The following is a 27931-nucleotide window of genomic DNA, read 5'->3' on the forward strand; positions in this document are numbered from 1 at the left end:
TGGTAGTTAGTGTGTTTCTTACAAATTCATTCTTTTCACTTACTGACTAAAGCTTTCTGGTTGGTTTCTTTTTTCTTGTGTTTTGCTTTGGTTTTCCTTATTGTCGTTGAACGAGATCACAGTTATTGAATGATAAACTCTAGCAATAATCTTACTTAAATGTCTGCAGTGTGTATATGCAAAAAACCCCTGCCTACCTGCCTCCCATTTCACCCAGTAATGACTCCCTACTCTTTCTCATAGTAGCCAACGAAGAACTTAAGAAAAAAACACCGGGTGCTGCACTTTGAAAAGCACTGTTCAGGGTGTACACAAAAAGTGCTGTTTATTTATGTTGCTTGTCAATAAAAATTTATCCTCAAGTGATTGCTAGTTCCTTTCTGCTCCCAGAAGGATTCTCTGAGGAAAGTCTAGTTGCTTTATTGATTGAACAGTACGCGATTTTAAATAGTTGTATGAGTAGTTGACTTTTAAAGTGGAGTTACGAAAGTTGCTCCTGAACCTGATTAGTTCAGCAAGCATAGCATAAAATTGTTTTCAGCACAAACACAGGAGTTCAGAGTTCACACAGCAAGATCACAGAGTTGTCCTAGCTGTGCAAAGACAATAAGTACAATCATTATTCATTGTATTTTAGAAAATATTAAAGGAAAATGTTAGAAAACCTTACCCACAGTATTTCAGAAATGTAGGGGGTTTTTTTGTATCTATGAAGATTCTACACTGAATTTGTTAAAAAAAGGAAAAAAGGCAAGCATCCTCGTAATTTATCTATTTTCATTCCAGCTGCATATATATAGAAAGAGGTGCATGTGGTGAAATTTGACCCTTTGGTGACTGAAAGCACATGCTGTACTGGATTACAAAGTATACTTCTAATATATCTTCAAAAGGAAATGTATTCTCAGTTTACAGTAAGCCTTGACTAGGAAGGACAGAAAAGAAAAAATGTTTTTTTTTCAGTAAGGGAAGAAAATTTTAAATTTATAACTTTATGCAAGATTGCCAGGGCCTGAGGCAAAAAAACAGAGCATGTGTCTACTTTACAGCTGCAAAAATAATTACATGACGACTATCTGTGGAGTAATCTCTAATGGATTACATTTTGTTAGCATTTCATTATATAATGTTAGAGCCAAAATAATTTATAGTAAAAAAAAGTACTTGTTTTGATGTATCCATGGCCTGAACCTTTGATGTCCTCCTAAGGCATTGTATTATGCACTGGTTAATTTGTGAAAGGTCTTAGTTTACAGACAAGGTACTATGCTTGTAAAGCTGATCTGAGACTAAGGAGTGTAGAAATTACTGAAGTAATTTGTTTTTATTATGCAAGTACTGGACGACTTTGCTTCTTCAAAGGTGCTAAAAGCCATCTGAGGTGCTATCTGATAGGCTTTCCTCTTAGATTTATGAGGTCTTTCAGACTTGAAAAACACTTACAGTTTATTAAGATCACTTCACTTGATTTTTTTTTTTTTTTAAACTTCAGGTCACTTCTATTTATATATCTCTTAGCTTTATCCAAGTGATACAATCTTCAGCAGTAATAAGAGGCTTCTTACTCATGGTCAAAACACCCCTTTTATTGTGTTGCAATAGAACTGTGGTGTAGCAAATAAACTCTTCTGCACTTTCATGTGCTGTTGGCACTGGGAACTGGATATATGAGGGTTTTTTAGTAACTTGGTGCAACTTCTATTTCTTCTTCTTTTATGTTCTTTAGTTTGGAGAAATTAAGAAAAGAAGTAATAATATGACCAGTGGCTCCAAGCCAGATCAAGTCTCTGTTAAAGTAAATAGAAAAAATTTTTTTACTTCAGCAGAAGCAGTGTCAGCCCAGCCACTTACTCTTCATGATTTACTGTATCTGGATGGCTTGGGAACACAGGAAGTTGCGTCTGGCTATTAATGCCATATTCAGTATAAATGGAATAAATATATATAAGGTTTTCAGTGTATCTCAGTAGTATTTTGACACTCCCATAACCAAAATAATTTGATGTATCCAGTTTTGATGCATCAATATTTAGGGGAATGTAGTAAGGAAGCTGTAAGAGAATGCAGGTTAAACTTCATAAAGTTTTGTTGAAAGTAGAAGGGAAGCTAAAGGAATGGTCTTTTGATTTACCTTTCTGAATAACATCAGATATAACATCAATAAAAATAACATCATTCTGCTTTCTAAAAACATATTATTTCCTCTAGGTGTAACCTAGATTAAATTTATAGCTGAAAACATTGTCAGTTTTCCCTAGTCGATAGAAGGGAAATATCCATGTGTTTTGCTTTTTAGAGAGAGAAATTCTTTGTTCTTAGATGGAGCATGCTTTCTCAGGTTTTTCTACTCTGAGCAATAGGTACGCATTTTGGTTTTTTTTTTAAATAAACTTTCTAGACTATGTCTGTTTGAGAGACCTAGTTCATCCAAGAGAACATGTTCACCCAACAACATCTCATTATTGTAGACTAGGTGACCTCCAGAGGTCCCTTCCAACCTAAATTATTCTATAATTTCTTCATTAAGTCCTATCATTCTGTTGTATTAGTTTGTGTTGTTAAAGGGATAGGGACATTTTATCCTTGATTATCCTCTTTCAGTGCATCAGTATCTCCTGACTCCAGGGCATCCAGAAACCTCAATAATTAAACTGAAATATTTGAAATCTTAGTGCTTCAGTATGGAAGGGGATTGGTAAATTCAGATTATGTCTGGTGAGGTCTGCAATATACTTCAGTCTTGTTGGTACCCGGATGTTCTGTGGTACTTACAGAAATTATATCCTGTTTCTAGAACAGTGGTAAAATATTCTGTATTTATTGCTTCTGATTCCCTTGATCTACACTTCTGTATCAATCTGGAACTTTCCCTGTTGTGCATTATGTTATAGTGAGCCAAGATGGACACAGAGGCCTGTGACTGTAGCTACTGAATGGTAGGGTATCAGAATGTAAGGTGGATGTACTTAAGAAAAAATATAAGATAGTCCTAGTGATTATTGACAGGGCTATTTGCCAATAATCCTCCAAAACAAAGAACTACAAGTCATTTTTGCTCCCTCCCTTTGTTCTAGATTATATAGCATTGCAGAAAGTAGGTGTGAGAAAGGTATATCCTTTTCTCCCAAAGTAGATGACCCGTTTGCCCTCAGACCATTTTAAAAGGTCTTAACAGCATGAAAGACCTTACAGAGAGGAATGGTTTGGTGGCAGTGCTGTACCTGCCAATCTGTAAGCACACCCACATTCCTTAATGTCTAACAATAAATCACACCTCTCTTTGAAGCAGTGTTAACAACCAAACCATTATTCAGTGGTGGATGTACATATATCTGTGGTCCATGGCTTGGGGGATGTATTTTTTGCTGTAGATTCTTGGCACTATTTACTGTTGACACAAGATTGTTGCAGGTAGCAAGAGTGACAGATAGCTTCATCAAAATCCTAAGAGTCCTTCGGTTGTAATGTACTTTTCCATTACCATATCCTTTGTTCAGTGTGGATGGAGTAACAGCAGTGGAGAGGACTAGAATGTTATATTTGTTATCATTTGAGTTATTTGTTTTTAGATTAAACCTAATGCACTTACTTGGCAAGACTTAGGAATGCCATTATTCTGTTAAACTGTGTCCTTGTGTAGTGGTCTGCTGAGGACAGTATGATGTCTCTCCTCTCCCAAAAAGAAAAATAATCACACAGCTATTGATAAAATTCGTAGTGGGTGATTGGAGAGAACTAGAGTTTCCTAGGCCTGGGCTTGGCCAAATGATGAGAAAGAACAAATTCTAGTAATGAAGCCGCAATAAAAATGTTTCCTTCTGTGAAAAGGTAGTAAAATTGACTTCTTCCAAATGAAGGATATGGTCCTAGCTCAGGCTGAGGGCTGACTCCCAGAGATCAGGAATTTTATTATTATTATTATTGAAAAAGACACAAACCAAATTGCAAAGATGAGTTTGGCTAAAGCTGCACAAATGTTTGGTGTCCTATCATGTCATCAAAGAACTGGGAAGTTTAGCTAGTTTGTTCATCTGTGACATAAATTCAGGGATAGGTGCAATTCATACGGCCAGTGGCCAATCTTTATCCAAAAACCTTTGAGTTATTGGCAGGCTGACCTTGTGTCTCAGAAAAAGGGGGGCAGAAAGCAATCTCTGCCATGCTTCTCCCCAGGTGATGTTCGACCTGAGCAGAAGACATAGTGTCTTCTTCAGCTGTGATAGGAATCCTGTGCTCTCACACTAGGCAGACGCTATGCCAAATACAACCAAGTGAGGCAGCTCTCCTGTGGGGACAGTCCTATGTCTGCGTCAGCCTTTCACCTCTGTGTTAAAGTCACTTGGCTTGTATGTTGGAGGTTAAGTATGAGTTGTACGTGGGTTTTCTCTAGTATTGTATGGAAGTACCAGAGACCATCCGCAGATGCCAAATGAAATTCATTAACTGAGTTGTTCATTAATATAAAGTACAATGACAACAGGGACCATTAAAGGGCAATAGCAAAACAAAACACTTTGCTGTGCTATTGGTGTATTGTTGGGTAAATTTTTACTTCATTTTCTTTATTCTTTCAGTTCTACGGGATGACTTCAGACAAAATCCATCAGATGTAATGGTAGCCGTGGGTGAACCTGCAGTGATGGAATGTCAGCCCCCAAGAGGTCACCCAGAACCCACTATATCATGGAAAAAAGATGGGACCCCGCTAGATGACAAAGATGAGAGAATTACAGTAAGTATAAAATCTTTTTCGAACAATGCAAAAATCAACTAATCTAAAATTACTAGTCTCTTTAGCATGCGGGCATCAAGCCATGCTCTACTTTCTAGGATTTGTCCTTTCCTTCCCTCAGAGGCAAGGCTGGTTTGCATTTAGCTTGGAATGCATCCTCTAGTCTCATACTACTTCATTGCAGGGTATGCATTTGTTTGTTAAAGAGGACCATACAAAACCTACGTTCTTCTCTTCCTCAGAGGAATTAGAAGCTTGTGGAAATGAAATTCATTATAATTGTCACTGTCCTATAATTTTCTTCCCTTTTATCCACTTACAAATTTCTGCAACCTATAATATCTGCCTTCTTTCGTTGGAAAGAGGAACTACTAGTAGTCTAGGTGAGACCTTCTTTTGTAATTCTGTTGAAAAGAATCTGTGCAGAAAAGTTGTGCATTGTATTAGAAAGGATAACAAGTCTTTTGGGATATAGTCACATTTCTTTAGAGAGATGGTGGCTTATCCTGCCCTCTCAAATTAAGCTGTTTTCTCATTAGAGGTGTTGTCATACTCATTTGTATCTGTAGCTTGCTGAATACGTGATTATTCAGCGCGTGATTATTCAAGAGTACGGATAAAGCTTCTGAAATCAGAAAACTATCGTTCTTTTAATTTTTGACATGTGAAACAATAAGCTATTGAGCCTAAATGGCTTGAAGAAATGGCAATGAAAAATGAAGTTCAAAAATCATTTATATGCTGCCAGCATGGTGATACAAAACATCTTTCCATATGGTGAGAAACCGTATCATCTGAAAGCATATACCATATAGGATCCAGTTGGTACTGGGAGGATTACTAGTGTAAAACAAGATCAGAGACACATACAATTTGTGTAGCTCAATCGTATGCTGAAATGAGGGAAATTTTTAATGGAAGAACACTTAAACCCCAGCAATCTAAGTAAAAAGTTACCATTTTTGTTTGAGATTTAAATTGCCTGTTGTTCCATTTATGTTTTACAAACAAGACAAAGCTCAGGCATTCTGTAGTTGTGTGGTATGCATACATTTAAATTTTTAAGTGTCCCACCGAACCTATACTGATTGCTGGCTATTAACTCAATTCCTCCAATCATACTTGCTAAGAACTTGCAATTTCCTTTTCAAATCTCCTTCCCACTGTGACAAGTCGATTGACCTGAGATAAAGAGAAGATTCCAGTGCTACTTTTTTTTTTTCAGGAAATGCTTTCTAAACTTCCATTTTCTATTGCTATAGTTTATTCTCTTGAAGGATTTTCAGGTGTTGCCTATTAAGTACATTTCTTTCGTTATACATGAAAACTGCTCTTCCTCCCAGCTGCCAGAACAAAGACATACCCAGAACAAAAGCAACTATCACTGCCTGGCAGGGCCACCTGTACTTATTAAACCTGTGCTTATGATGGAATAAAGACCCTCAGTTTGGTTTTCTTTTCTGGTGATTGTATCAAATACTCACCTACATAGTATTCTTTCACCATGACATCTGTTGGAGTTATCTTGCGTTATCAGTTTCTGCTTCCAAAAACAAACAAATGAAAATGAGTTTTGATGTAGGTGTGGATATACACTTGTTTCATGTGCCCAAATGAGTGTTTGTTTTCAGAGGTGTAAATTAACAGTGCTGCATAGCTGGCTCAACTGCATTCATTTACGTCTTATTTGCCTGGCATTGTCTTAAGCAGCACTATTAATATCATGGCTGCTTTCTCACACAGGCAAGGGACTGAAGCTACATTGTAATGCAGATTTGCATCGACTTACAGCTGTAGCAGGATCTTGCCAAGTGGATAAATATGCATTCAGATGTACGTCTTAACAGCTTTGCAGTAACCATCTGTATTGTCTTGCTAGTGGCTGGGAGACGAGGGGTGACTGGGACCTGGAATGGACAACATGCTAAAGGACAGATGGGCAAAAAAATATTAATTTTTTAGCTGACTTAGAATTATTCCATTTCTGTTAACTTATCTCCTTTAGGTCATTTCCATTTCAGTTTAGCAACAGGAACATAAAGAATTAAAAGAGTACAACAGCTGAAATAAGGATGAAGTTGTTGGGTTTTAAGTGATAGATTTCATTTTTACATGAAATCAACCTTTTAAAAAAAAAAAGTTTTTCATTTCAGTTCCTATATTTAAAATTAACACCTACATTCATTTGATGGCAAAATTGTCATTAACTCAGTGAGACTAAATTTCAGGTAATATAGTTTACAGGTGTTACCTTCCTCTTTTTAAGCCATGAAATTACCCAATCACGAAATGTCAAACTATATGTGTTGGTATTCAATATATATGTAATACCAGTGGGCATTTAATCAATGAAAATACTTTAGTGGCTCTGCTTCTAAAGCATTTCCAATTGTTTTCATTCTTAAAGGCTTGTTGATCTTTGACTCATTGCCATTTTAAGAGTTCTGTAAGTGTCAAAGCCTGTTTAAAGCATTTTGTATTAATACTTTCCTTTCTGACAAGAGATTTAAAATAAACATTAAGATTGTACTTTTTTTGGTATAAGGGATGATGCTTGACACCTCTTTTTTGATTCATATCTATACTTTCTTCAAAAAGACGGTATGTCCATTAAGCAACCTTATTTTTAATACATGGAAACTTTTTGCTTTATCTGCAATGGCAATGTTGATCTTTGAGTCAGCAGAACTCGGCTTTACAGAGTGAATATTAAGGGTGCCAGAGAAACAGAGGTGGTAGCTTGGTTCCTGACAGAGAGTTTGAAGCAAGAGATGTAGATAAATAGCAGTCAAATAAGATCCAAGCTAAAGCACAACTTCCTCTGGAATGCAATAAAAAGAAAATATTATTTTCTCCTGGTACGGTTAAGGAAATAGATATGTTTATGTAGGTGAGATAATAAAAATCAAAGTAGTCTTTGCATATTTTTGGTCCATTTGTAGGGCAAATAAATGTGCTTTGAAGAGAAGCAAATTTATATATCTTTCAGATCATAAACAGTAGTGAATGGAACAAATAAGAAATGAAAGTAAGGGTATGGGCACAGCTATCTGTGATGGGGATTATAGAAACAGACATTTTCTTTAAGCACAGCTCTCCCAGTGCTGCTCAGTTTTAGCACAAGTCAGACTCGGTGTAGGCACTTCAATGTACCCATGTCCACTGGGTGCATCGGATGAAGAATCATCATCAAAACATTTTTTTTTCTCTGCTCTTGAATATCGTCTATAAAGAGTTTTCTCAGTGCACTGGACCTAAACATGATTTTTCTCCCATGTATTCTTTACACCACAGTATAAAAAGCATATGCCTGATGTGGCTAATCCCTCTCCATATATTACAAATGAAGCGGGAATGACAGTCTTGCATGTGAAGCAAATGCTTATTTTTAACTTAACTTGTTGAATTGAAAAACAGTTATCATGAGGCCAGAGCAGAACTAGTGCAACTCTGTGCTCATCTAGTTGATTTTTCTCCTGGAATTACTGTGGAATCAATAATCCCTCCTATAGTGTGTATATATATATAGCTGAAATATATAGTGCTTCAGTATATATATAGCTGAAATATATATATGTATATATATAGCTGAAATAGATAGTGCTTCAGTGCAGTCCAGTGAATAGCTCTAACTTCTCACTGCGAACAATGTAAAAATAAAATGTGTTTTTCCAATTTCTGAAATGTTCCGTCTGCACTAGGAGACGCTGCGTGACTTTCCTCTTGGAGGTGAGACACAGTGGAGAAAGAAGATGCCAGGCCTTGTCTATGAGTAAGAGAGAAGGGAGCTCACCGGGGTGGGGAAGTTCCTCATTCTGTTTCCAGCCCTGAGTGGTGGTTATGCGTTTGGAATCGCTGTCTTGCCAGGTGAAGTTCATAGACCCATGAATTGCTTGGGGCGAGGATCTAGGCCAGGACTCCGGGCTTCTAGGTATCCTCACCAGGACTAGACCTGCTCCCAGCCCATCGGTCTAGCCATCTCCTTTGCATGGCAGCCCAGTCTCATCAGGACGTAGCCACGTGTTTCAGGCACTGACCTTGGCGCCGAAAGCTATGAGTCTGCATTCCATCGGGCTGAGGAGGAAGTGCAGTCAGTCTCCTGGTTTCTGCTGACTGCTGTAATCACTGCGCTCATCTTTCCAAATGTATTTTGTCTAGATGCAGTTGGCAGGAGCATCAGTGGCCGTGAGTACCATTAGCAATGACTTGCTTGGGCACTCACAGCAATTGCAGTGAATATTGGTTTCTTGTAAGCCTGTGAATACCTCCAGTGTGCCTCCATTCACTTCTCAGCTGTCTTCCTGTCGTACCCCAAAACCTCCCACTGCTTTTCAAATGGTGTTCCCACTGCCTTCCTGCCACACACAGCCGCAATGGAATTTTCACCTCATTCCCCATCCGTTTCCTCCATCTCACAACCTTCCCTTGCATCCACCCAGCCTTTTCCTCCCACCTGTCTAGCCCCACTTTATCATCTGATTAGTGCTAACTGCTTGTGTGGAGGTAACAATTTGGAAGCTCAGATAAGCAAAACCTCCTGCTGTATGCTGTAATGTAAAGGCACTCTTCCTCTGGCTTTGCTGTTGATGTACATGGCTGGTGTGCTGTGATTGGTAATGCATGGGGTGGTGTCTGTCTGCATTAGGTTTGCTCAGAGCCTCCCTTAAGGAACTGTGTTGCTGCTCCATCTTCTTTGTGAATCCCAAATGCAATTTGGATATAAGATGCTGACATCACTAATCTAACCAAGATGGTGGGGCCCTTGAGCATATCTTGAGGCAAAAACTGGCAATAATTACAGACTCTCAGGAGCACAAAGTGTTCCAAGAGGATTTTGTGGATCTCCCATCTAGACAGGGGAACCTCTATGCGCTTTTGGATCTCTCTCTCTCAATTTGTCTCATATTTTAGGGGCAATGCCTGCATAACTAACTAAGCCTCAATAAAATCAGGATGCAGTCAGAGTGCCTGTAATTGGCAATACTTTCCCAGTGGGAGAACGTATACATATCTTGCATAAGCTCCAGAGCGAGCTGATGTTTGGTCCACGTTTGGAGGTCAGGGTTTCACAGCTTCTTTTGTTCCTGCCCCATGACGAGTAGTAGGCCATGCTTCAGAAAGCTTCCTAATTGTTCACATGAAGTCATGGTGTAGGTGGTAGAAGAAAAAAGCTATGCATACTGAACATTAAATTTTAATAGGTAAAATCTTTTACATATACATGAAAAAGGATGCTGGTACCTAAAAAAGAAATCCTTTGTAATTGAATACAAAAAGCAAAGCCTTTGCATTGAAACTTCGGTGCAGCACTGTGATTGCAATTTCCCCCTCTTTCGTATTAACTCTTATCTATCATTTATCCTGAATCATCCTCATTTGATTTTTAAAAGAAAAAGCTTGAGAAGCCATTTATCTTTCCTTGTTCAAGTTTCTTAGCTTTTAAGATCAAAGTTACAAGATGAATAATGCATACAGGTTTTCATTCCCTTTTTGTATGGCTGTCTTGTGACATCAACAGTTTTGAATGACTTACACTTCTATTTTAGATAAGTTGTAACTTGAATTCTTGATTCCTGTTTTGTTTCCTGGCCCTTAAATAGTACATCACAAATACGAAGCATTTATTGTGTCTTGCACAATGCTAATTTTACATGAGTGAGTGATGAAAATGTTTTCTCCTAAATGTGAAAACAAAGCCTCTGATCTTCTGCTGTGACAGGAATACCTCCTTAAAGGTACCATCCACAGGAAAACGTTTTATTTATTTGCCCCAATATTTTTGTTAATGAATTGTCAAAGAGAACTTGGTTCATTCTTCTTGGCGGAAACCATTCACAGCCTCATCGTGCTTTGGTAATTTTAAAACTACATAGGTGATCCCAATGTGATCTTGGTCACAACAAGAAAGAAAAAAGAAATGGAAGAAATTACTATGCCTATCAATTAAAAAGGAAAAGAGAAAAGGTTGTTTGTATTGGAGGGAACAGTGGAAAAAGCAGAAATTAATTTGCTATTTAGGAAAGGGGCCTTTCCTTCCAAAGTTAAATTGCAGTGGGAAAAATTGCAGAGGGGAGGTGAATCAAGAAAAAGGAAACAAAACCTGATCGAATTTGTTGCTGTGTGCTGTGCAGGAGTAACAGTCTTAACCCTTTAAAACAGCTATGCTCCTGACACAAACCATACTGTTATGGTGCTACTCCAAATTAATTCAAGATGTTTATCCTTATTTCTTTCTTCTCCACTTCTCTTTTTTTTCTGGCCTCCTCTCTTTTTTCATTAATTTATTAATCATTAATCTCTTAACATCTTAGTCTCCCCAAATTACGTATTTTAGGTACATAGCAAAAGAATGCATATTCTTGTAGAAGATGAAATGCTTATGGTAACATAGTCTGTCCTATGGAGAGCTGCGTGAAAGATCACAGCCTGGGTACACAACACACAAAGCAATGGGGGTGAGGGGAAGGGGAGGAGCAAGTACCTACAGTTCAGGGTTTTATTTCATTTTAATTGTTTTTCTTTTTTGGGGCAGATTAAAGGGCAGGCAGCAATTTCCTATATGCCCCAGGAGGGTTAGAAAGAGAAGTGTATTTTTTCTTCTGATTCCCAACATGTATTTGTTGCCCCCCAGCAATTTCCTTTCTTCCCAGTCCTTTTTCTTAATTCTGTCTCTTTTTCTCACTCCCTGAGAGGGTTGGCTTCCCGCTCTACCTCTCTTTTTCCTTCGTCTGCTGATCCCTACAATGGTGGCTTCCTTGAGGATCAAGAGTAGTTTTTGTTAATGATTTATATTTCTTCTGCTATTAATATTGCTTCCTCTGGTGACATAACTGGAGCTGCTGTGAGTTAACTTGGCACCCCAAGGGGAAAAAAAAGTAAAAGATTGTGAAAAATAATTTGGAACCACACAGCTGTCCCAGAGGATAGTGAGAATGGCTCTAAATCCTGCTGTTTCTTGCTCTTAGTTTTTCCAAAATGTGACATAGTTTTTCTGTGTTCACACTTGAAGCTCTGTTTCAGGGTCCCTGTTGCTCCTGCTGGAGTCTCTCTGCTCTCCAGATTCCACAAATCAAAATGTGTCTTCTGGATTGTCTCCCTTGTTTTCTCTTCTGACTATGGCATGTGCTTCTGTTGTCTCCTGCATTATCATCAGGGCACCTTTCCCATCTTCCTCCTCAACTCTCTCTGCGTGCCTGCCGTTTCCCCTGCTGTGTCTAAACTACTTGGGTTTCCACATCTGCACAACCACTCTTTCTGTGTTAAGACAAAGAGTTCTCAGGGTATCTTCTGCTACGCTGCTACTTCCCGTGTCATTTTTTTATTATCACAGGCATATCTGAGCTCTTTTCAGTGGTATGTTAATGTTAATCTTTGATTAGCATTTGTGGCATTGTTTTGTACATTGTTTGTGGGTTTTTTAGTTGAGTCCTAAACAGCATTACCTTCTTCTACAGAGAACCCCACTCATCTTGGAAGGCTGTAAAAAATCTGACTGATAGTCTGGGCTAACAGAAAGAAGAGAAAATATCAGACATGCTTTTATGTTTGTATTAATTTTCCTCTTTCTCTTCTTCCATCCTATTTGGAGTCTTACCATAATCGCATCATTTTTCAGACTCAGCTCTTTGAGATGAAACTTTTCATCTCTGACGCATCCATGAGTAGTTTCCAACCCTGACCACAGCTGTTAATAGTGACAGCTTGTATTGCTACAAGCACTGAAGTAAACGTGGATTGAAAATCCTAACCTATTACAAGATCCTCTCCTCGCAGCTTTTTGCAGGTTTTCCATTTTAAAGAGCATAGCTATGCAGACTTTGTCAGGCAGATGTGAGCTCATTCAGTTCGCTCTTTGAATCGACCAGAAGCCATATGGCAGCGGTTAATGTGGCGCCGAGCCTGAGCTAATAAGCCCTGCTGAGAGACAGGCTAGATCACTCCGGCATGGTATTGTACTAATATGGCCACACAGCTTCTGTTGCGCTGAGGGTAAGGGCAAAATGAGCTTGCGTTGACTTGAAGTCTCCATGCACCAAGCCAAAGCAAATGGCCTGAAAACGCCTGTGTGGACATTCCCTTCCTTCTCTATAGCTCTTACAGTCAACTGTCCCAAGTACTTCTTTAGGGGACAAGATGCTTTCTCCATTAGCGTGATGTTTGCTGCGAGAAAATGGTGAGGAAAAAGCCCGTTAGCCATTCAGTCTGAAGTGTTTGAGTCATGCTCAATGTCTGACATTGCTCTAATTGGTTTAAGTGGCTCATATTAACCCTGAATCTGCTATGCAAGGTTGCTGAATAAAGTGTAGGACAAGGTAAACCAGACATTGGTTCACACTTGATGTGATGTGTCTTTTCAGTAGACATCTCGAAAGGATAATATTGGTCTACGGAATTAGTGGAAAGGGAAGGAGTATCATGACGCAGCGCAAAAGGGTGGCCGAGCGTCAAACATCTGTGGACTGGGCAGGACACCAGGTTCTGTAGGCTTGTGCTGGCTATCACAGAGACTAGATTTTGCATTTAGGACCAAACTGACCTCGTGTGTTCCCAAGGCCATGCCTGGTAATAGTGTAACCTACTGTGTGAGGTTATGAGATTTATAGACTGTGTTCATACTAACTGAAACTACTGGAATTAAAACTCATCATAATTCAGTGTTAGATTAAAAGGCTCATTATGGCCATTTAATTGCTGGCATTTTAAACCAAGTTATTGCTGATCATATTGTCCCTATAGCTAAGAGTATCTGTTCCATCTGTTTTTTCTCACAACTTTTTAAAATGTTCTTTTGCATCAGTGATGCTCATTGCTTCAGCTATTTTGTCTTCTCGCCACTTAAAATGTTAGGCATTAGACATGCATAACTATGGTTTCTCGGTATTGTTTCACCCAGCAGTAATGAAAAGCACTCCTTTAATGTGAACTAAGTATGTATTTTTCTATGCTCAACTTTATTTTACACTGATTTCTACTCCTAAATATAAAAGTAAAGTGAAGAAGAATTAAGTTCTTTTGCAGATACTCTGCAGACTTAAAGGAATTTGAAAACTCCTCACTGAGTCAAAATTCTCCACGGATTTCTTTTGTCCCTAGTCATGAACTGATGACCTAGATAGTAAAAGAAAATAAATGCCTGCAGCAAATAGGGTATGTGTAAGATATCTGAGTTTTGAGACTTCCACAGGCCTAGACATTAGACTATCAGGATTTTCTTGTTAGAATGGCTTATTGAGAGTTTTGAACCTCTGGGACCATCTGAAATTATAGAATTGGAGTCTGGGAAGCTTCTCCTTAAAAAATAATAAAAAAACAGGTGGTTGTTATCTCAGCCTAGGTTACTTGAGCTATCCAGAGTATGTAGGACTTTGTGATTTGAATGGTTAGGAGCAAAGGTGATTTATTACGCTGAGAAAGTAAATTCTTTGTTTTGTTTGGCTGACAGTCTAGTTGTTGGGGTTTTTTGGGATGGGTAAGGGAGAAGAAGAAAGGATGTGGGAGGGAAATTATTTCTTCATTCATTTTATTCTTTTAATGAAAAAGAAACATTTTTGTTTGGTTAGTTTTTTTAAGCAGTTGGGAAAGGAGCCTTTGCTATACTACACACAAGAAAGATGAAGATTGGGTTTAGAAAGTTAATTTTTCTCCTCCCCTCCCTTCATCAGCTGTAAGGAAATCCTACATGTAGAGTGTGGACATCCTTCTCTAAGTTAAAAATCCATTTCTAGAGGCACCGTTCTTCCCAGCCCCTGGGGGGCTGCTGTGCTGTGTGCCTTCTCGAGTTCTTCATCATCAGCAAAAACAATGAGAAGCAAAGCAATATTCGAAGAATCTAACTTTTAAAGCCTTTTGTGAATCTGACCCACTGAACATTAGGGCTCACAGTAGGAAGCATGCACACTGTGTACAGGCAGAAAACACATTCGGAGTAGAGTTCAGTCCATTGGACATGGGACTTAGGATTCCTACAGATAAAATGTACAAAAAAGCACTAGAAATTTTCTGTGTTCCAAGGTTCTTCCATGCAGACTCCAGGACCTGTGAGCCTTTTATTTTATTTTTTTACTGTATTTACATTTACTTTATACTTGTATACAGAGATATTTCCATTAGTAAAGCATGAAAGACCTTTTAGCACACAAATATCCTACAGAAATCAATGTATTATTTGTGGCAAGTCTATATCAGTGAAGTGAAGCAATGCAGCTCCTCACTGTGTTGACTGTTTTCCAAACACTGAAGCCCTCTCCATTTGGGGGGAAGGAAAAAAAAAAACCAAAACATTCTTGTTCCTGAAAGTCTCTAGTGGACCTTATAAATTTGATTGTTCTTGGCATTTTTGATATTCCTAGTCGCTTGCACACCACAGCAGCCACATGTTGTCACTTAAAATCTAAATATCGGATAACTGCTAACTGAGACTTTATTGTGTATCATGCTTTTTTTAGGAATTAGTTTTGTAAAGTAAAAATGACACTAACTCTAAAAGCATGTTTAATAAAACCTCAACAATCTATGTGCTGAGTTTGCACATATTATGTTCTCATAATCAAAAGAAAAATGTAGAATAAAAATAGTAGAGAAGAACAGTGCCCATTTTTGGAGCCTTCAACAGATGTAAGTGATTAGAGCTTCTTGTTTGGTTTGCTTTGATTTTTTTGGTCTACTTTTTGAAAGTTCTGTCAACTTCATTTTTGCTTATTTCACTTTGTTTGGATAGTTTTGCCTTACTGAGTTTCCTGTGATGCTTCTGGTTATATGAAAAGTCTAGTCCAAATCACAGCACTTCAAAAATAATAATTTTTCAGTTCTTGGGTTTCCTCAACCCAACAGAGTACTTCTCTCTCTCCAGGTAATAATATACTCACAATTACTTACTGCCAAGTTCAGATATTCACCACGTGCAGTAGTGTGGGACTAACATACACATTGCAGGGTGTTATTCCAGGCTCCTGTGTAATATTATGCAGGACTAAGTCTGCCTTCTTATGGTTGCCCTCCTTAAAAGGGAAAGAAAAAAAAGCTACTTTCTTTCCTTATCTAGCTAATACTTATGCTGCATTGAGCAATTAATTGATCCTTTTTTTCCTCCTGAAAAATCATTATCTAACAAGAATCTATTTGGCACAAGGTCACATAAAGATTGTTCTTTCAATTAACGTGGAAGTGTGGGCGGTTAGTTATACTTGGATCTAATTATACTCATTTTCTTCTAGCTCAACAGCTTTGCTTTAGCCTCTCTCTTTACTGCTGTTGTCAGTTGTCTACTTGCCTCTGCTAGGCCTCCTGGTTCTGGCTGCATGGGGGAGAATAAATTACACAGATATGAGAGAGGGAAAAGGGAATAACTTCTTCCCCCTAGAAGCTGAAGAGAGAAGAAACCCGACAAACCTTCCAGGGAAAGTAATGCTGTTAAAAAAGTAAAACTTGAGAAAGTGAAATGCCTTCCTGGTGTGTATCTTGAAATATTTTTAGTGCTACCTGGAATATATTTAATTTTGAAACTAACCATAGAGATGTATGCTTAAGTAACTTTGCCTTCCCTCACAAAATGTGAAGTTTGGTTCCTTGCACAAAATGATTATGACTCAAGGTATTTTAACTGTAAATTTGTGTATTTTGCATCATTGCTTTTCCAAGTGGCTATGCCATTCAGAATGCCAAGGTTTTGAAAGCAAAAGGTGTTGACATGATGGCTTGGGCTTCCCTCCACCACGGCCCACATTTCAGACTGTGCAGATCTTGCTCTTCCCATTCGTTTGGAGTCATTTGTCTCTTAGGACTACTTCGAACTCTGGTATTCAGTTTGAGTATTTCTCTTGGAGTAAGACCTGACGCAAATCAAGTAGGAAAAAAATCACTTGTTCAGGGTAAAATGTTACCATAGAACCTGCAGATATCTGAATGAAGCTATTTTATGGTTCGTGGTAGATATTCCAGACTCCAGGAATGAGTGGTTCTGCTCTCTGGCAGGCCTGTACACTGAACAGAATTAAAGATAAGCTGGTTTTACCATGCAACTATACAGTTATTGCAACACAGTTTTTAAAAGTGAGCTGCAAAACATTCTCCTACAGAGAAAATTACTGTACAGTAAAGGAAAGATTGCCTTGAGGTAGAAAGTCTGCAAGCTAAGCAAAGCAGATTGCTGGGCTGCTGCAATCTTCCTGTGTGATTTTGGGCAAGCCATGAAATTGTTCAGTACTTCTTGTTCAGCATTTCACGAGTCGTGGGACTGAATTCGTTCATACATGTAAAGCAGCCAGACACTATTGCAACAAAGCTGTGTTGTGCCACTTTACCAAAGTGCAGAGTGTTGTTACATCCTAAATCATGAATAGGCTCTTTTTCTGTAGACAAAACAGTAGAGTAATATTCTCACTTACGTACTCAGGCCATGCTCCACTCTAGATATTTGTGACTGTATAATACTTGCAGGATCTAGCCCAGGTGCAAATATTTTGAGATTTCCTTTTATTTTAAAGAAAACATCTCCTTACCATTCAAGTTATATGCTGAAGCATCAAAGTGGTTTTGAAATGATTGTCTCTGGTACTCAAAGACCTCAAAAGTTTATTAATAAACTAGGAATGTCTTTATAGTAGGTACTTTGCATGATTATAACTCCTGGGAAATTTGCATTCACAAAGACTATGATTAGTATGTTTCATGAAAATACACTTTGCACGCATCCTGAACTCTCAGTGTGGAATTCTGGCATTGCTGAAATCGGTGTGGGTATTACCATTGTCTTCACTGAGACTAATATTTCACCCTTTCCAAGAAAGCAGATAGTATAATTTATAGCAAGGGAGAAGCCCCTTTTTGAAGTGCTAAATGAGTTGACATTCTTCATCTTTTTGTTGCTGTTGTTGCTGCTTCACTTTGTGTTGTTACTGGGTTGTTTGTCATTAAGTTACTTTCCTTTTGCCAGCTGGAGTTTTATGGACATGCTCCATTTTCATTCTCATTTTTGTCCTAATGAGACTTTCTGCTAAGAAAATTTCCTTGTTATATGTTTAGCTGGTATCGCTTGTGTTTGTGATTCTTAAATGTTAGGAATTACCCAACTGGAGGTGACAGCTGAAACTCTACTTTTGTCATCCAAAATCAAAGACTTTGGACCACCAGTGTAAGAGGGTGTCTGTTGTCTCTATTATTCTTGAAGCTAACAAATGTAGGTGGTTGTAACGGGTTTTTCAGTGGGAGAGGAAATCGTAATTTTAGCAATCTGGACATTTTAAGTAGGACATGGGGGAATAACTTTTAAAATTTGGAAAATTAAGAGTAACTGGAGTAACCAGAGCAACTAAACCTGCGAGCCTGCCTTGCTAATTATTTCTGATTCGAAAATAGAAGGTAACCTTTGAAAATGTTCACCTGTAGGATTTCAACAGGTGGAGAACTGTATTCTCCGTGCATTAACCATCTTAACAAAGGCCATTTCTTCTACTGCTATGACTATAAAGTTCACGAAGAAGGCAGTTCTTCATCTTTGTAACATATACGTTTCTTAGACTGCAGTGTCAGTTTTACTGTGCTGCCCTGTCAATGAGTCTCAAATTCACCTTGAAGGATCACCCCCAGGGATGCCAGCTGAACCTTTGACCCTTCTGTTCTGACTGTCACCAAGGTTAACACATCATTACAGCTTGTGATGTTCGGGATACCTGTTCATTTGGAGCCTTTGTCAACCTTCACTCTTTCAGATAACTGAAACGGAAGCCTCAGTCTCATACTGCTGTTTCATAGGAGTATATTTGGATGATTTTTGAGAATGAATTATGTTTCTTCCTAGTTTTGTGTAAAAATAGATGTCAAATTTTAAAACTTACAGCTTTATCCCTGTTTTTCCTAAATTACTAAAATAACAACTATATGAATATAAGCAATAATAAAAAGGTGAGGAAGCATTTTCTTTTTAAATTTGAAAACGGGCAGATTCATACCTGAACTGTTGCTTACAGTAGTACATAGCTGCACAGTGCAAAAGAGTATGTGGTGACAGACAAAAGGACATCACTAAGTATTGGGTTTTGGGATCAGTTCTCACTACTGACAGGTTAAGAATACTTTGTTTATTTGGAATTGTCCTGCCAAGGTACCATGTTGGATAATTAGCCTGTTATAATGAAAATGCGTTTTGATTTGCTAACCCAGAAAATTATATTTGCAAATACTGTTCTTCTCTGTGGGACTGATATCTAGCCAAGGGAACTCTTCTATAAGAAAAGTCTGTTGACACAGATTTTCCAAATATGTATTAAAATTCATTATTTTAATACATTTTACGCTATAAATGTGCTCTTAACAAAGTTCATATTTTTTTCAAGATTGTCCTCTGATAAAAGACATGGGCCATTTGATTGACCAGATCTACTTCTGGATACTGTTAATGGCAATCAGTTCTGTGTTCATGAAATAATAAGAGGAATAGATACCAAAATAAGTTTTATTTTCTCTCCTACATTGTGTCATATGACTTCCACATATTCTCATTGGAGAATTAACACTAGCTAATGTTGAAAAGTTTTATAAGGTAAAGATGATCTATTTATTCAGGTACAGTGGAGAATGCCAATGCAATTTTTTTTTCTGCTAATCGCGGAGATTACTTTTAATCCCAAGCGGCACATAGTCTACAAGGTTTTACCTTTGTATTCTTTCCTCCTTACTTTAAAATAGGTCTACACGCGTTACACTTAGATACCTGCCTGCAGCATTCAGACTGTATACAAAGTTACTCTCTGTCCTCTATACATTCAGTTGAGAGAGTTGAGATATTAATGGGACAGTGCTGTGTCCTCTCCTGTCTTCTCTATAAACTTTCTGAACACAGTCTTCTAGATAACAAGCCTTAAATCACTTATTCCTTTCAGTGAGAATTATGTTGTTTTCCTTCTCTAGACTTGTCTGGAAACTTATAATAGTCAGTGTAACAGCTACATTAACTCCAGTTAGGTGTGATCTCATGGTTTTCCCCTTTGGAAGCTTTTGAACAGTAGCTGACAATGCCACAAAAGAGCTTTCTGAAAAGGAAAAGTATTATTTATTTAACCACATGATCATACAGAAAAAGAAACAATACTTCAGACCACTCTAATATCTACGTGCCTAGCTGATTAATTTAGCATCCAAAATTTCTTTCTGATGGAATTCCATATGTATGCCTTCTTCCAAATACCTGCTTAATGAGCTTCTGGTTTTCCACTCCTCAAGGAAGTGTGCATCTCATTAAATCCCTCTTCCTGCTTTTGTTTTCACCTCCTCGTGTATCTCAGGAACAGAGTTGCTGCTTTGGGCTACAAGTATGTCAGGCTCAGCAGAGGCCCAGTCCTAGTCCTCTGCTTCAAGGTGAATTTCTCCTAAGCATTTGTTGAAAAGTTACCATTAGGATCATAAGCTCATACCTTTGTGGTATGTTTCCAGGTAATCGCGCTATGAAATTAGCTTGCCGTGTAAGCAGAATGAGCCTAGATCACAATCTAACATGTTATTAAAGGCAACTCTAAATACAGAAAATATGATAGTTTAATATTCTATGCGTAGAATGGCCTGCATATCAGATTGTTCTTTGCATGGATGTTTGAAAGTGTCAGTAATAATATCTGTAGTACCGCCTTTATGCTTTAGTTCTTACAGGTCTTGAACAAAAGTTTAAAATCTAATAGGATTTTCCAGAATTTCAGTATTTAGAATTCAGTATTCAGAAATTTAAGGACTATTTAAGCATTTTTCTGAAATGTAGTAGAAATATTCATATTATATTCCACCAAACAATTCTTGCCAAACTTTAGGTCTGGGGAGAACATGTAGCATTTCACTGCAATCCACTGAAACCACTAAAGCAAAACAGGCTGAAAGTGGATCTCATCAAAGGATGAAACTTTTAAAGATTTTGTGGCACTTTTGTCAAATGTGTAATAACACATGGAACTGTTTGAAAGGTGAAGAGAATCATCAGAACGATTTTTTCCCCTCTATATCAGACATTGTCTAAAGTTCGGACTTTTTTGGTCATGACTGACTTCAGTTTTCAGTAGAATTTGGCTTTCTTTTTTCTTCAAAATAGTCAACAGTATGGCTGTCTTAGAAAAAGTCTGTAAGAAGTATGTGAAGTATAATGCCTGATAGTATAATGCAAAGTACAATGCATAGTTGATGAAGTCTTAATTCAGCTGACTATTTTGGTTTTATGCTTATCATGCTTGAGGTTTTTTAGAACTTTTTCCCTTAATTTCTGAAAGTTCTCTCTATTTAGGGTTTGAAAACCCCATTACTAGTCTTCCATTACAAATTAATTTGCAAGGGTAGCAAGTATCATTTCTTTACCTTTTCTGGACATAAATAAACAAAACCTGTGTTGGGACAAATGTGTCCTCTAAGATAAAAAAAGGTGAACTTTACTGTTAACAAAATTTTCTGTAATATTATACCTTGGTGCAGAGGTCAGGGTACTGATGTGGCCTACTGACGTTTGTTTACGCATTGCAGTAGTGGTTGATCCTGTTAATGTTTGATGTGTTGGAAAAGGAGGCAAGAAGACTAAGGAAGCTTATTGATAAGGTCTTTTGTTTGCATAGATGTTATCAAGACAGTCCTTTAAATACTGTCTTCCATGCCTGTTCACATGCATCAACTTTTCCCAGCATTTTTTGGTGTGTGTTTTTGCATCATTTTTCTTACTTTTCTTTGAGGTGCATCAGCATGGGAAGGAAGTCAGCAAAGGAAAACTTTGCAGTAACGGGAACAACACAGAGAAATGCGGGTCATAAATATTTTTCCTTGAAATATATTTATGTATTTGGGGTGCTGATTGGAGTCATAGAGTGTCTCAGGAGTGGTGAGTTCAGACCTTGGTGGGGCTCCAGCTGAGGGCAGCTCTTACGCATCCCATTTGTAAATGGTCCCCGATCGTTCGGGATGGCACTCAGTGTATTGCATGCCATGGGCTACAGGCAGTGCCTTTTGGTGATGTGCATTCAGGACCAGATTTTGAAAGTGGAATTGCAAACTTGACTACCTGGACATGTCAATATGTCCACCTAATAGTCAGGAGTGTTGACTGCCCCTTACCTTACTCAGCAGCCAAGGACTCCTAATTTTTGCCATCCGCTTTTAAAAAATGTGGCCAGGATGTTAGGTAGATGAGTCTTTTAAATACAAAGGTATATCTTCTTTTCTGTGTGTCATGCTGAGTAGCTGGTGAAGAAAAAGTAATGTCTTTAAAAGTTAAGTATTTACTTCAGACTGAACATTTGGGTTTGTATCTGTTTTAGAAGCCTAGTGTGGCTGTTTCTGTGTTTTTAGGGAGGAAAGTTTACTATGGGAATGCAACTGCAGTTTTTAACTTCCTGTCGCTGTCATAAAAAAGGTAATTCATGCCAAAGGAACTGAAATCTGATCAGGTAACACTTTTAGTTTTCTGTAAAGATCACTTCCTATTCATTATATGTTTTTACACTGCTCACACCGAAGACATCGAAGTTTCTTATTTACGTTAGGATAGTACTAGTTTAAAAAAAGGCATGCATGCAGCCACAGGAAAAACTGGGAAAGTGAAACTGCTGAGTAATTTCAATTTCTCTGCTATTTTACAAGCCCATTCCACCAATAGCAAACTGCCACAAACAGGAGACACTGATTTCCATACAGAACTTGGCCAGCTAGATTGTAGTTAACTTTGCTTTGTAAATACAAATGGAAAAAGTTGAGCAGCTGATATTTCCAGTGTCCAGAACAGTTTCTCCCCACTTCCAGCCACTTTTTTTTTTCTCCACCTTTTCCATTGATGCAGTTTACAATACCCTTTCAACAACAAAAATTGTACCGGGAATTTAAACCCACTGTAGCATCTGAGAATAATAGCAAGAAACTGCTGCAAAGGAAGCAATTATCCCAGTAAGGCTCCACAGCCCCCCTGAATAGCTGGGGCAACCCCCAACCGTGGGCAGACAAGAGGCAGCGGCTGCAGACGAGGCAAGGGGAGAGGTGCCATTCTTCAGGCTTGGGTCGCTTCAGTCTCCTTAGCTACTCACACGGTACCCGCTGCCATTTACACGGGGAGCGGGAAGCGGTTTGTGGCTCCAAAGGCAAGAGCTGAGTGGGAAGAGCAGAACCGGTAGGCAGCCTGTGCCTGCTGACACTGGAGCTGTATTTCTCATTGGCAAGCCTAGCAGTAGCCCACAAACAACAACAACCCATAGTTAAAGGATGGCAATGGGAAATGTGTGAGCATCAGGGAGCAATGATCCCAGTACATCTAGAGAATGGGAACAGGGTATGCCTTGTTCTGCTTGATTGCAACGTGTGCTGGCTTATTTTAAGAATAACAGAAACTCGTAGCTCCTGGCTTCACTGTCCATTGGTAAAGATCAGCTTGTATTGTGTAGTCCCCTGTGGCAACAGAGGGCTGAGCATTTGTGAACGGACTGAGATCTGCAGGTCACTCACTGCCTGTTGAGTCTGTCTGGAGGATCTAAAGTTGAGAACAAAAATGAAAACAATGACGCAGAGCTGCTGTGTGGGCTGGGGAAATTGGGGGATTTGATCTTTACCTCTCTGTGCATACATCCTCCTCTTTATTCTTTGTAAGTTTAAATTTTAGCATCTTCCAAGCAGAGACCTTATCTGTAGCTGTAATGTCTAGCCCAATGGCTTTTCAATGTTCCTTCAATAAAAATGAAAGTTACAGTCAGATTTGCTTGTGGTTGCCTGTGACTGCAGGTTTTTACCTCGGTCCTGTAGCACAAAGCTTGTGTGCAGACCACAAAAAATACAAAGACATCTGTGATTTATGATTTGCACGTGCTGCAGTCAGAAGAGCTGCAGTGATGGCTGATGGAAGAGTGAAATGTGGCAGATTAATATATGACTCTTGTGTTTAACTGTTCATGAAAAATGAACAATGCAGTGCATGTGTTCCTTGTTTTGAAAGTGTTAAACAAACGATGTGAAAGGTTTAATGTTTTCACAACTCTGTATGTCCAGCATAGTCTTAGTATAAAAGTTAGAGTCCTACTAAGCTTAGACTCAGAGATAAATGCAATAGAAACCTAAGCCAGGTTGATGTGCTTTTTTTGAAACATGGTCTTATTCCTATGACATGTCATCTTGGTCAAAAGTCAGAGAATCAGCAGTTTTTTAGTATTTATGTTAGAAAACATTTTATATTTTTTCAAGGTTACATTTTGCAAATTATTTGTGTATCTGTAGTGCCTAGTTGGTAGTGCCAACATTTCTTTGGAAGTAAACCTCATTGTAAAGTTTTGAAAGAAAATGTTTTGAATGAGAAGTCAAATCTGCCTCAAAATTTAAAACTGTCAAAATACTAACTTGGAAACATATAAAATAATCCACTGCATTTTTGCCACCTGTGACAAATTTTATTTGCTTAGTTTGGTTCTCAGTTTGTATTCAGTGCCATGAAGAGCTCAGGTTTACCCCCAGAACAAGACAGAAATTCCTTCTTCCCTTGGGAAGCTTCTTTGCCAGCCCCAGGGAGGAAAGCTTTCATAGGCAATTGAGTGCAGGAAGTGCAATGGTCACGGGAAGGATCCGGGAGCCTGTAATTCACGTCCCCTTCAGTGAGGAGCCAGCAGTGGACAGCCCGTCTCATAGGGGTGTGCCCTTCCCTCAAGGCAAGCAAGAGTCTGAGCCAAATCTGCCGTATCTCAGAAGATCACTGAATGACTGAAGCCAAAGCTGAAAATAATGACCCGCTGCACAGACCCATGCCAAGAGAGAAATTTTGAATAATTCTTTTTTATTTCTATTCTCTCTTCTCAGAGTGTGATGATGTTGTTGTTGTTGTTGTTTCACAATTGTACTTTTAAGTCTTGGTTTTGCATGTTAAAGGCCTTTCAGTTTCTTGTGGGAGCTATGAACGTCTACTTCAAAGCTCTTGATGACTTGAGTCCTGTCAGAACAGTTCCTTTTAGGATACACTATATCAGGACCTTGAAAAATCCCATATTTTGGCATGATGGCTGTGCGAGATCTGCACTCTGAGAAATGTCTTTAATCAGATTACAAGTCTCAGTGAAGTTTTATCTACCCGTACTTCTAAGCTTTGAAGTTGAAAGTTAGGACTCTGCTGTTGGAGACTCATGCTCTGCACAGCTCCTCTTTCCTTAGGAGAAAGTAGGAAATTTCCTATCACAGAAATACACCCCATGATACTGAGTTGTCTTAAATTGATGTCATTGTCCTGCCAACATTAACTCCAGGCTTAGAAAAGACGACATTGGTCACTACCTCTGACAGTTGGAACTTAAATCCCCTTGAAATCAGCAGCAGAGTCCGTACTCCTCTGAAATGGTATGTGGTAGTACTCCTCCCCCCTCCACCGCCCCAGTGCTCTACTCTGCAGCGTGCAAAGTCACTGCAGAGTCTGGTCTGGTCGTGTACATGGGCCCTGTGGTCCCTGGAGAGCCGGTCTGAAAGCGCCCTTGGCTTCATTCGTGGTGACTTTTTGACACAGCCCCGCAGAGTGACCTTGCGTCTGCCTTTTGCAGTGTAGGCACTCTCAGTGGGAACTAGGCTGCTAAATTCCTCTGTAGATTTGGGCTATGCTGTTTCTTTTATGGTTGCCAGGTAGGAATTTTTTATATGTTTTAAAATTTGTGGTTTGTTAAGATTATTTTTCCATATTACATTTGTTATACTTTAGGTAACATAATTAAAAACTGAGAGATTTTGTGTGGCAAATTAACCCCAGCTGGTCTGGGATTTTATCCTTGGAGGTGTGTGAATAACACAGTGGTGGTGATGCTTAAGAGAAAATTCCTGTGTAACAGATACTTCAAATAATCTGACTTGCTTAAGGGGAGAGAAGTGAAGACATACCAGACACCGAGTTCAGTTCAAGTTCACTTCTATTTCTGATTTCAATCACTGATTGCAGTGAAAGCTATATATGCACCAGTGCATCCAGGGGAGATTCATGCATGAGGTTAAATTTACAGTTTTACAGAAATACTGTAGTTGTCAGGACATACACATTGCTCCCATGTTGGGCTCAGTTGGCCTTTCTTGGGTGTTGCAGAAAGATTGGTTAGATCCATATATTTTTTTACTGACCCATAGGATGTGCTTATGTGTTGTCTGTTAGTTCAGTTTAGTGTGTTTTCTGTACTCAGTAAATACCATTGTGAAAAACAGTCTCTGAAGCAAGCGTTTGCTACTTTTTTTTTTTTTTTGAGATCTTGGTAGGCCAGATTTAAGGCCATGAAGGTAGTCGTAACATGCTTTTGTTGTAGGAGGATTTTAATCTTGGTTTATAATAAGAAAGGAAGTATTACATAGTAAATGTTTTGTACTGTAGCTGTGAAAACATTTCAGAAAAGTATTTTACTGCTTCAAATATTTTCATATAAACATAGCTGTCTGTTCAGAAATTAGTTCTGATTAATGTGAGCCAATATGGCCTATTTTGAATTAAATCTTCCTTTGTGATTAACAAAAACCAAATGTTTGTAGAAAGTAAGTTTGGGATTGTTACAGTTTTAAACTTCTGAACATTGTATATGCTGAGGTATAGATTTTTCTTTTCTGAAGTTGATTTATGACATTCTGCATACATCTTGGCTGTTTCCACGATCTTGTTGGTTGGGTGAAGTATCGTACACATATGGTAATGCTGATACTTGGTGTCTTGTGATAATGCCAAGTGCTGAATAACCCTCAGCTCCCTCTGAAGTCACCAAACAATTCAGGACACAGATAACCCTTAAACCTTTGTAGATATCCATCTTCTTGTAGATACAGCCATTAATAATGAGGCCATAAAAGAGGGGAAGGCAATCTCATGAGCGGACTTGAATCCGACTCTGATGTATCCTGGCCAGATTGGCAGGGGTGCCAGAAGCAGCAGCTTGAATCTATTGTCATTTTATCTACCTCAAATGCTCTTTCTTTTTAAGTAAAGCTATCTTCCTATACATTTTGCATCATCCTTTACAGACTCTACCTTCAGGCCTGTCATCATTGCAAGGCTGTTTTGTTGGTCTGTATGGTAGGGGGGAACGATTGACTTGCACTTTGTCATGACAGATTTACGGCACAGGAAGAACACTTGAAAGTATGTTTTAAACTTCTTTCAAATAGAATTTTGTGTGTGTTTGATCTGGAGGAGGCAGCATGTACCTTCCTGGGGTCCCAGAGAATGGAACTGCAAGCGGGACAGACTCCTCTGTCTGAACTTTGAAGTTGAAGAGGAACAAACTTTAATCATTGTTGAAGACCTATTCCAAACATGTTTTGATGTCTAGTGTCTGATATTTAAGCATGCTATAATAGGTAGGGAAGAAGACACAGGATTCACAAGGTTTGGAACAAGATACACATTTTTAAATAAAAATCTAAGCTGCGTATTCATTCATATTCTTTTTTACTCACCTTTGTTAAAACTGCAAAGTTGTCTTCTATTGCTGACGTTCCATGCCTTACAGTCTATGCTACAATGATAAGTCATAATATGGATATACTAATCTGTTTTGGGATGCTAGACTGCATAGAGGGAAATGAGCAAACTCTGTCTTTCCTAACTAAGAAATAAAAGCTCTGTTTTCCTTGTATCTACCATTGGTGACACTATTAATTACAATTGCCTGTACTCACCTTGTTTGTTAACTGTTTCATTGTCATTTGTAATTAGATGGTACACTTTTAAAACAAAGACCGTGTCTGACAGGTTAATAACACATGCCCGTCACATTTCATTTAAATAAAATGTGATATTATGTATGCTGTACTGTAGAAGACTGAAATATGTGAAATTTGTTGTATTACATATGCAGAAACCCTGGCTATACAGACAGAGGTCAGTATTTCACTCTGCAGTCTAAATTTCATTTTCTTAGGGATTTAAGTTTGCTTTAGAATTATTTTGCAACAGAGCAGATTTCATTTATTAAATAGAATGAAACTAGGAGCTAAAAGAAAGTAAAAAAAAAAAAAAAAAATGCCAGTCACCTTTATATTTGGACTTCCCAAGCATTTCTCTCATGGCTTCATTCTTTCTCATATTACATAGCACATTTCTGTGAAAAGTAAATGAATCACCCACATATATAAAAATATTTCTTAACACAGACAGATAGGTATGGATTTATACATACAGAAATTTACACATGCACACACAACACACATAGGTACATAAAATGTGGTCTTAAGATAAGTATATATATGTATACAGCTATA

General features: G+C 38.3%; 1 protein-coding gene across 1 annotated transcript in view; it reads left to right on the forward strand.

The window, feature by feature from the left end:
- Nucleotides 1-27931, forward strand: part of ROBO1 (roundabout guidance receptor 1) — a 743951-nt gene that overhangs the window by 624154 nt on the left and 91866 nt on the right. The window contains exon 5 of the mRNA XM_072886039.1: nucleotides 4575-4732. Within this exon, the coding sequence (XP_072742140.1) occupies nucleotides 4575-4732 (158 nt within the window). The remainder of the gene's footprint in view (nucleotides 1-4574; nucleotides 4733-27931) is intronic.

Source organism: Ciconia boyciana, chromosome 1 (assembly GCF_034638445.1).
Source record: "Ciconia boyciana chromosome 1, ASM3463844v1, whole genome shotgun sequence".
Lineage (NCBI taxonomy): Eukaryota > Metazoa > Chordata > Aves > Ciconiiformes > Ciconiidae > Ciconia > Ciconia boyciana.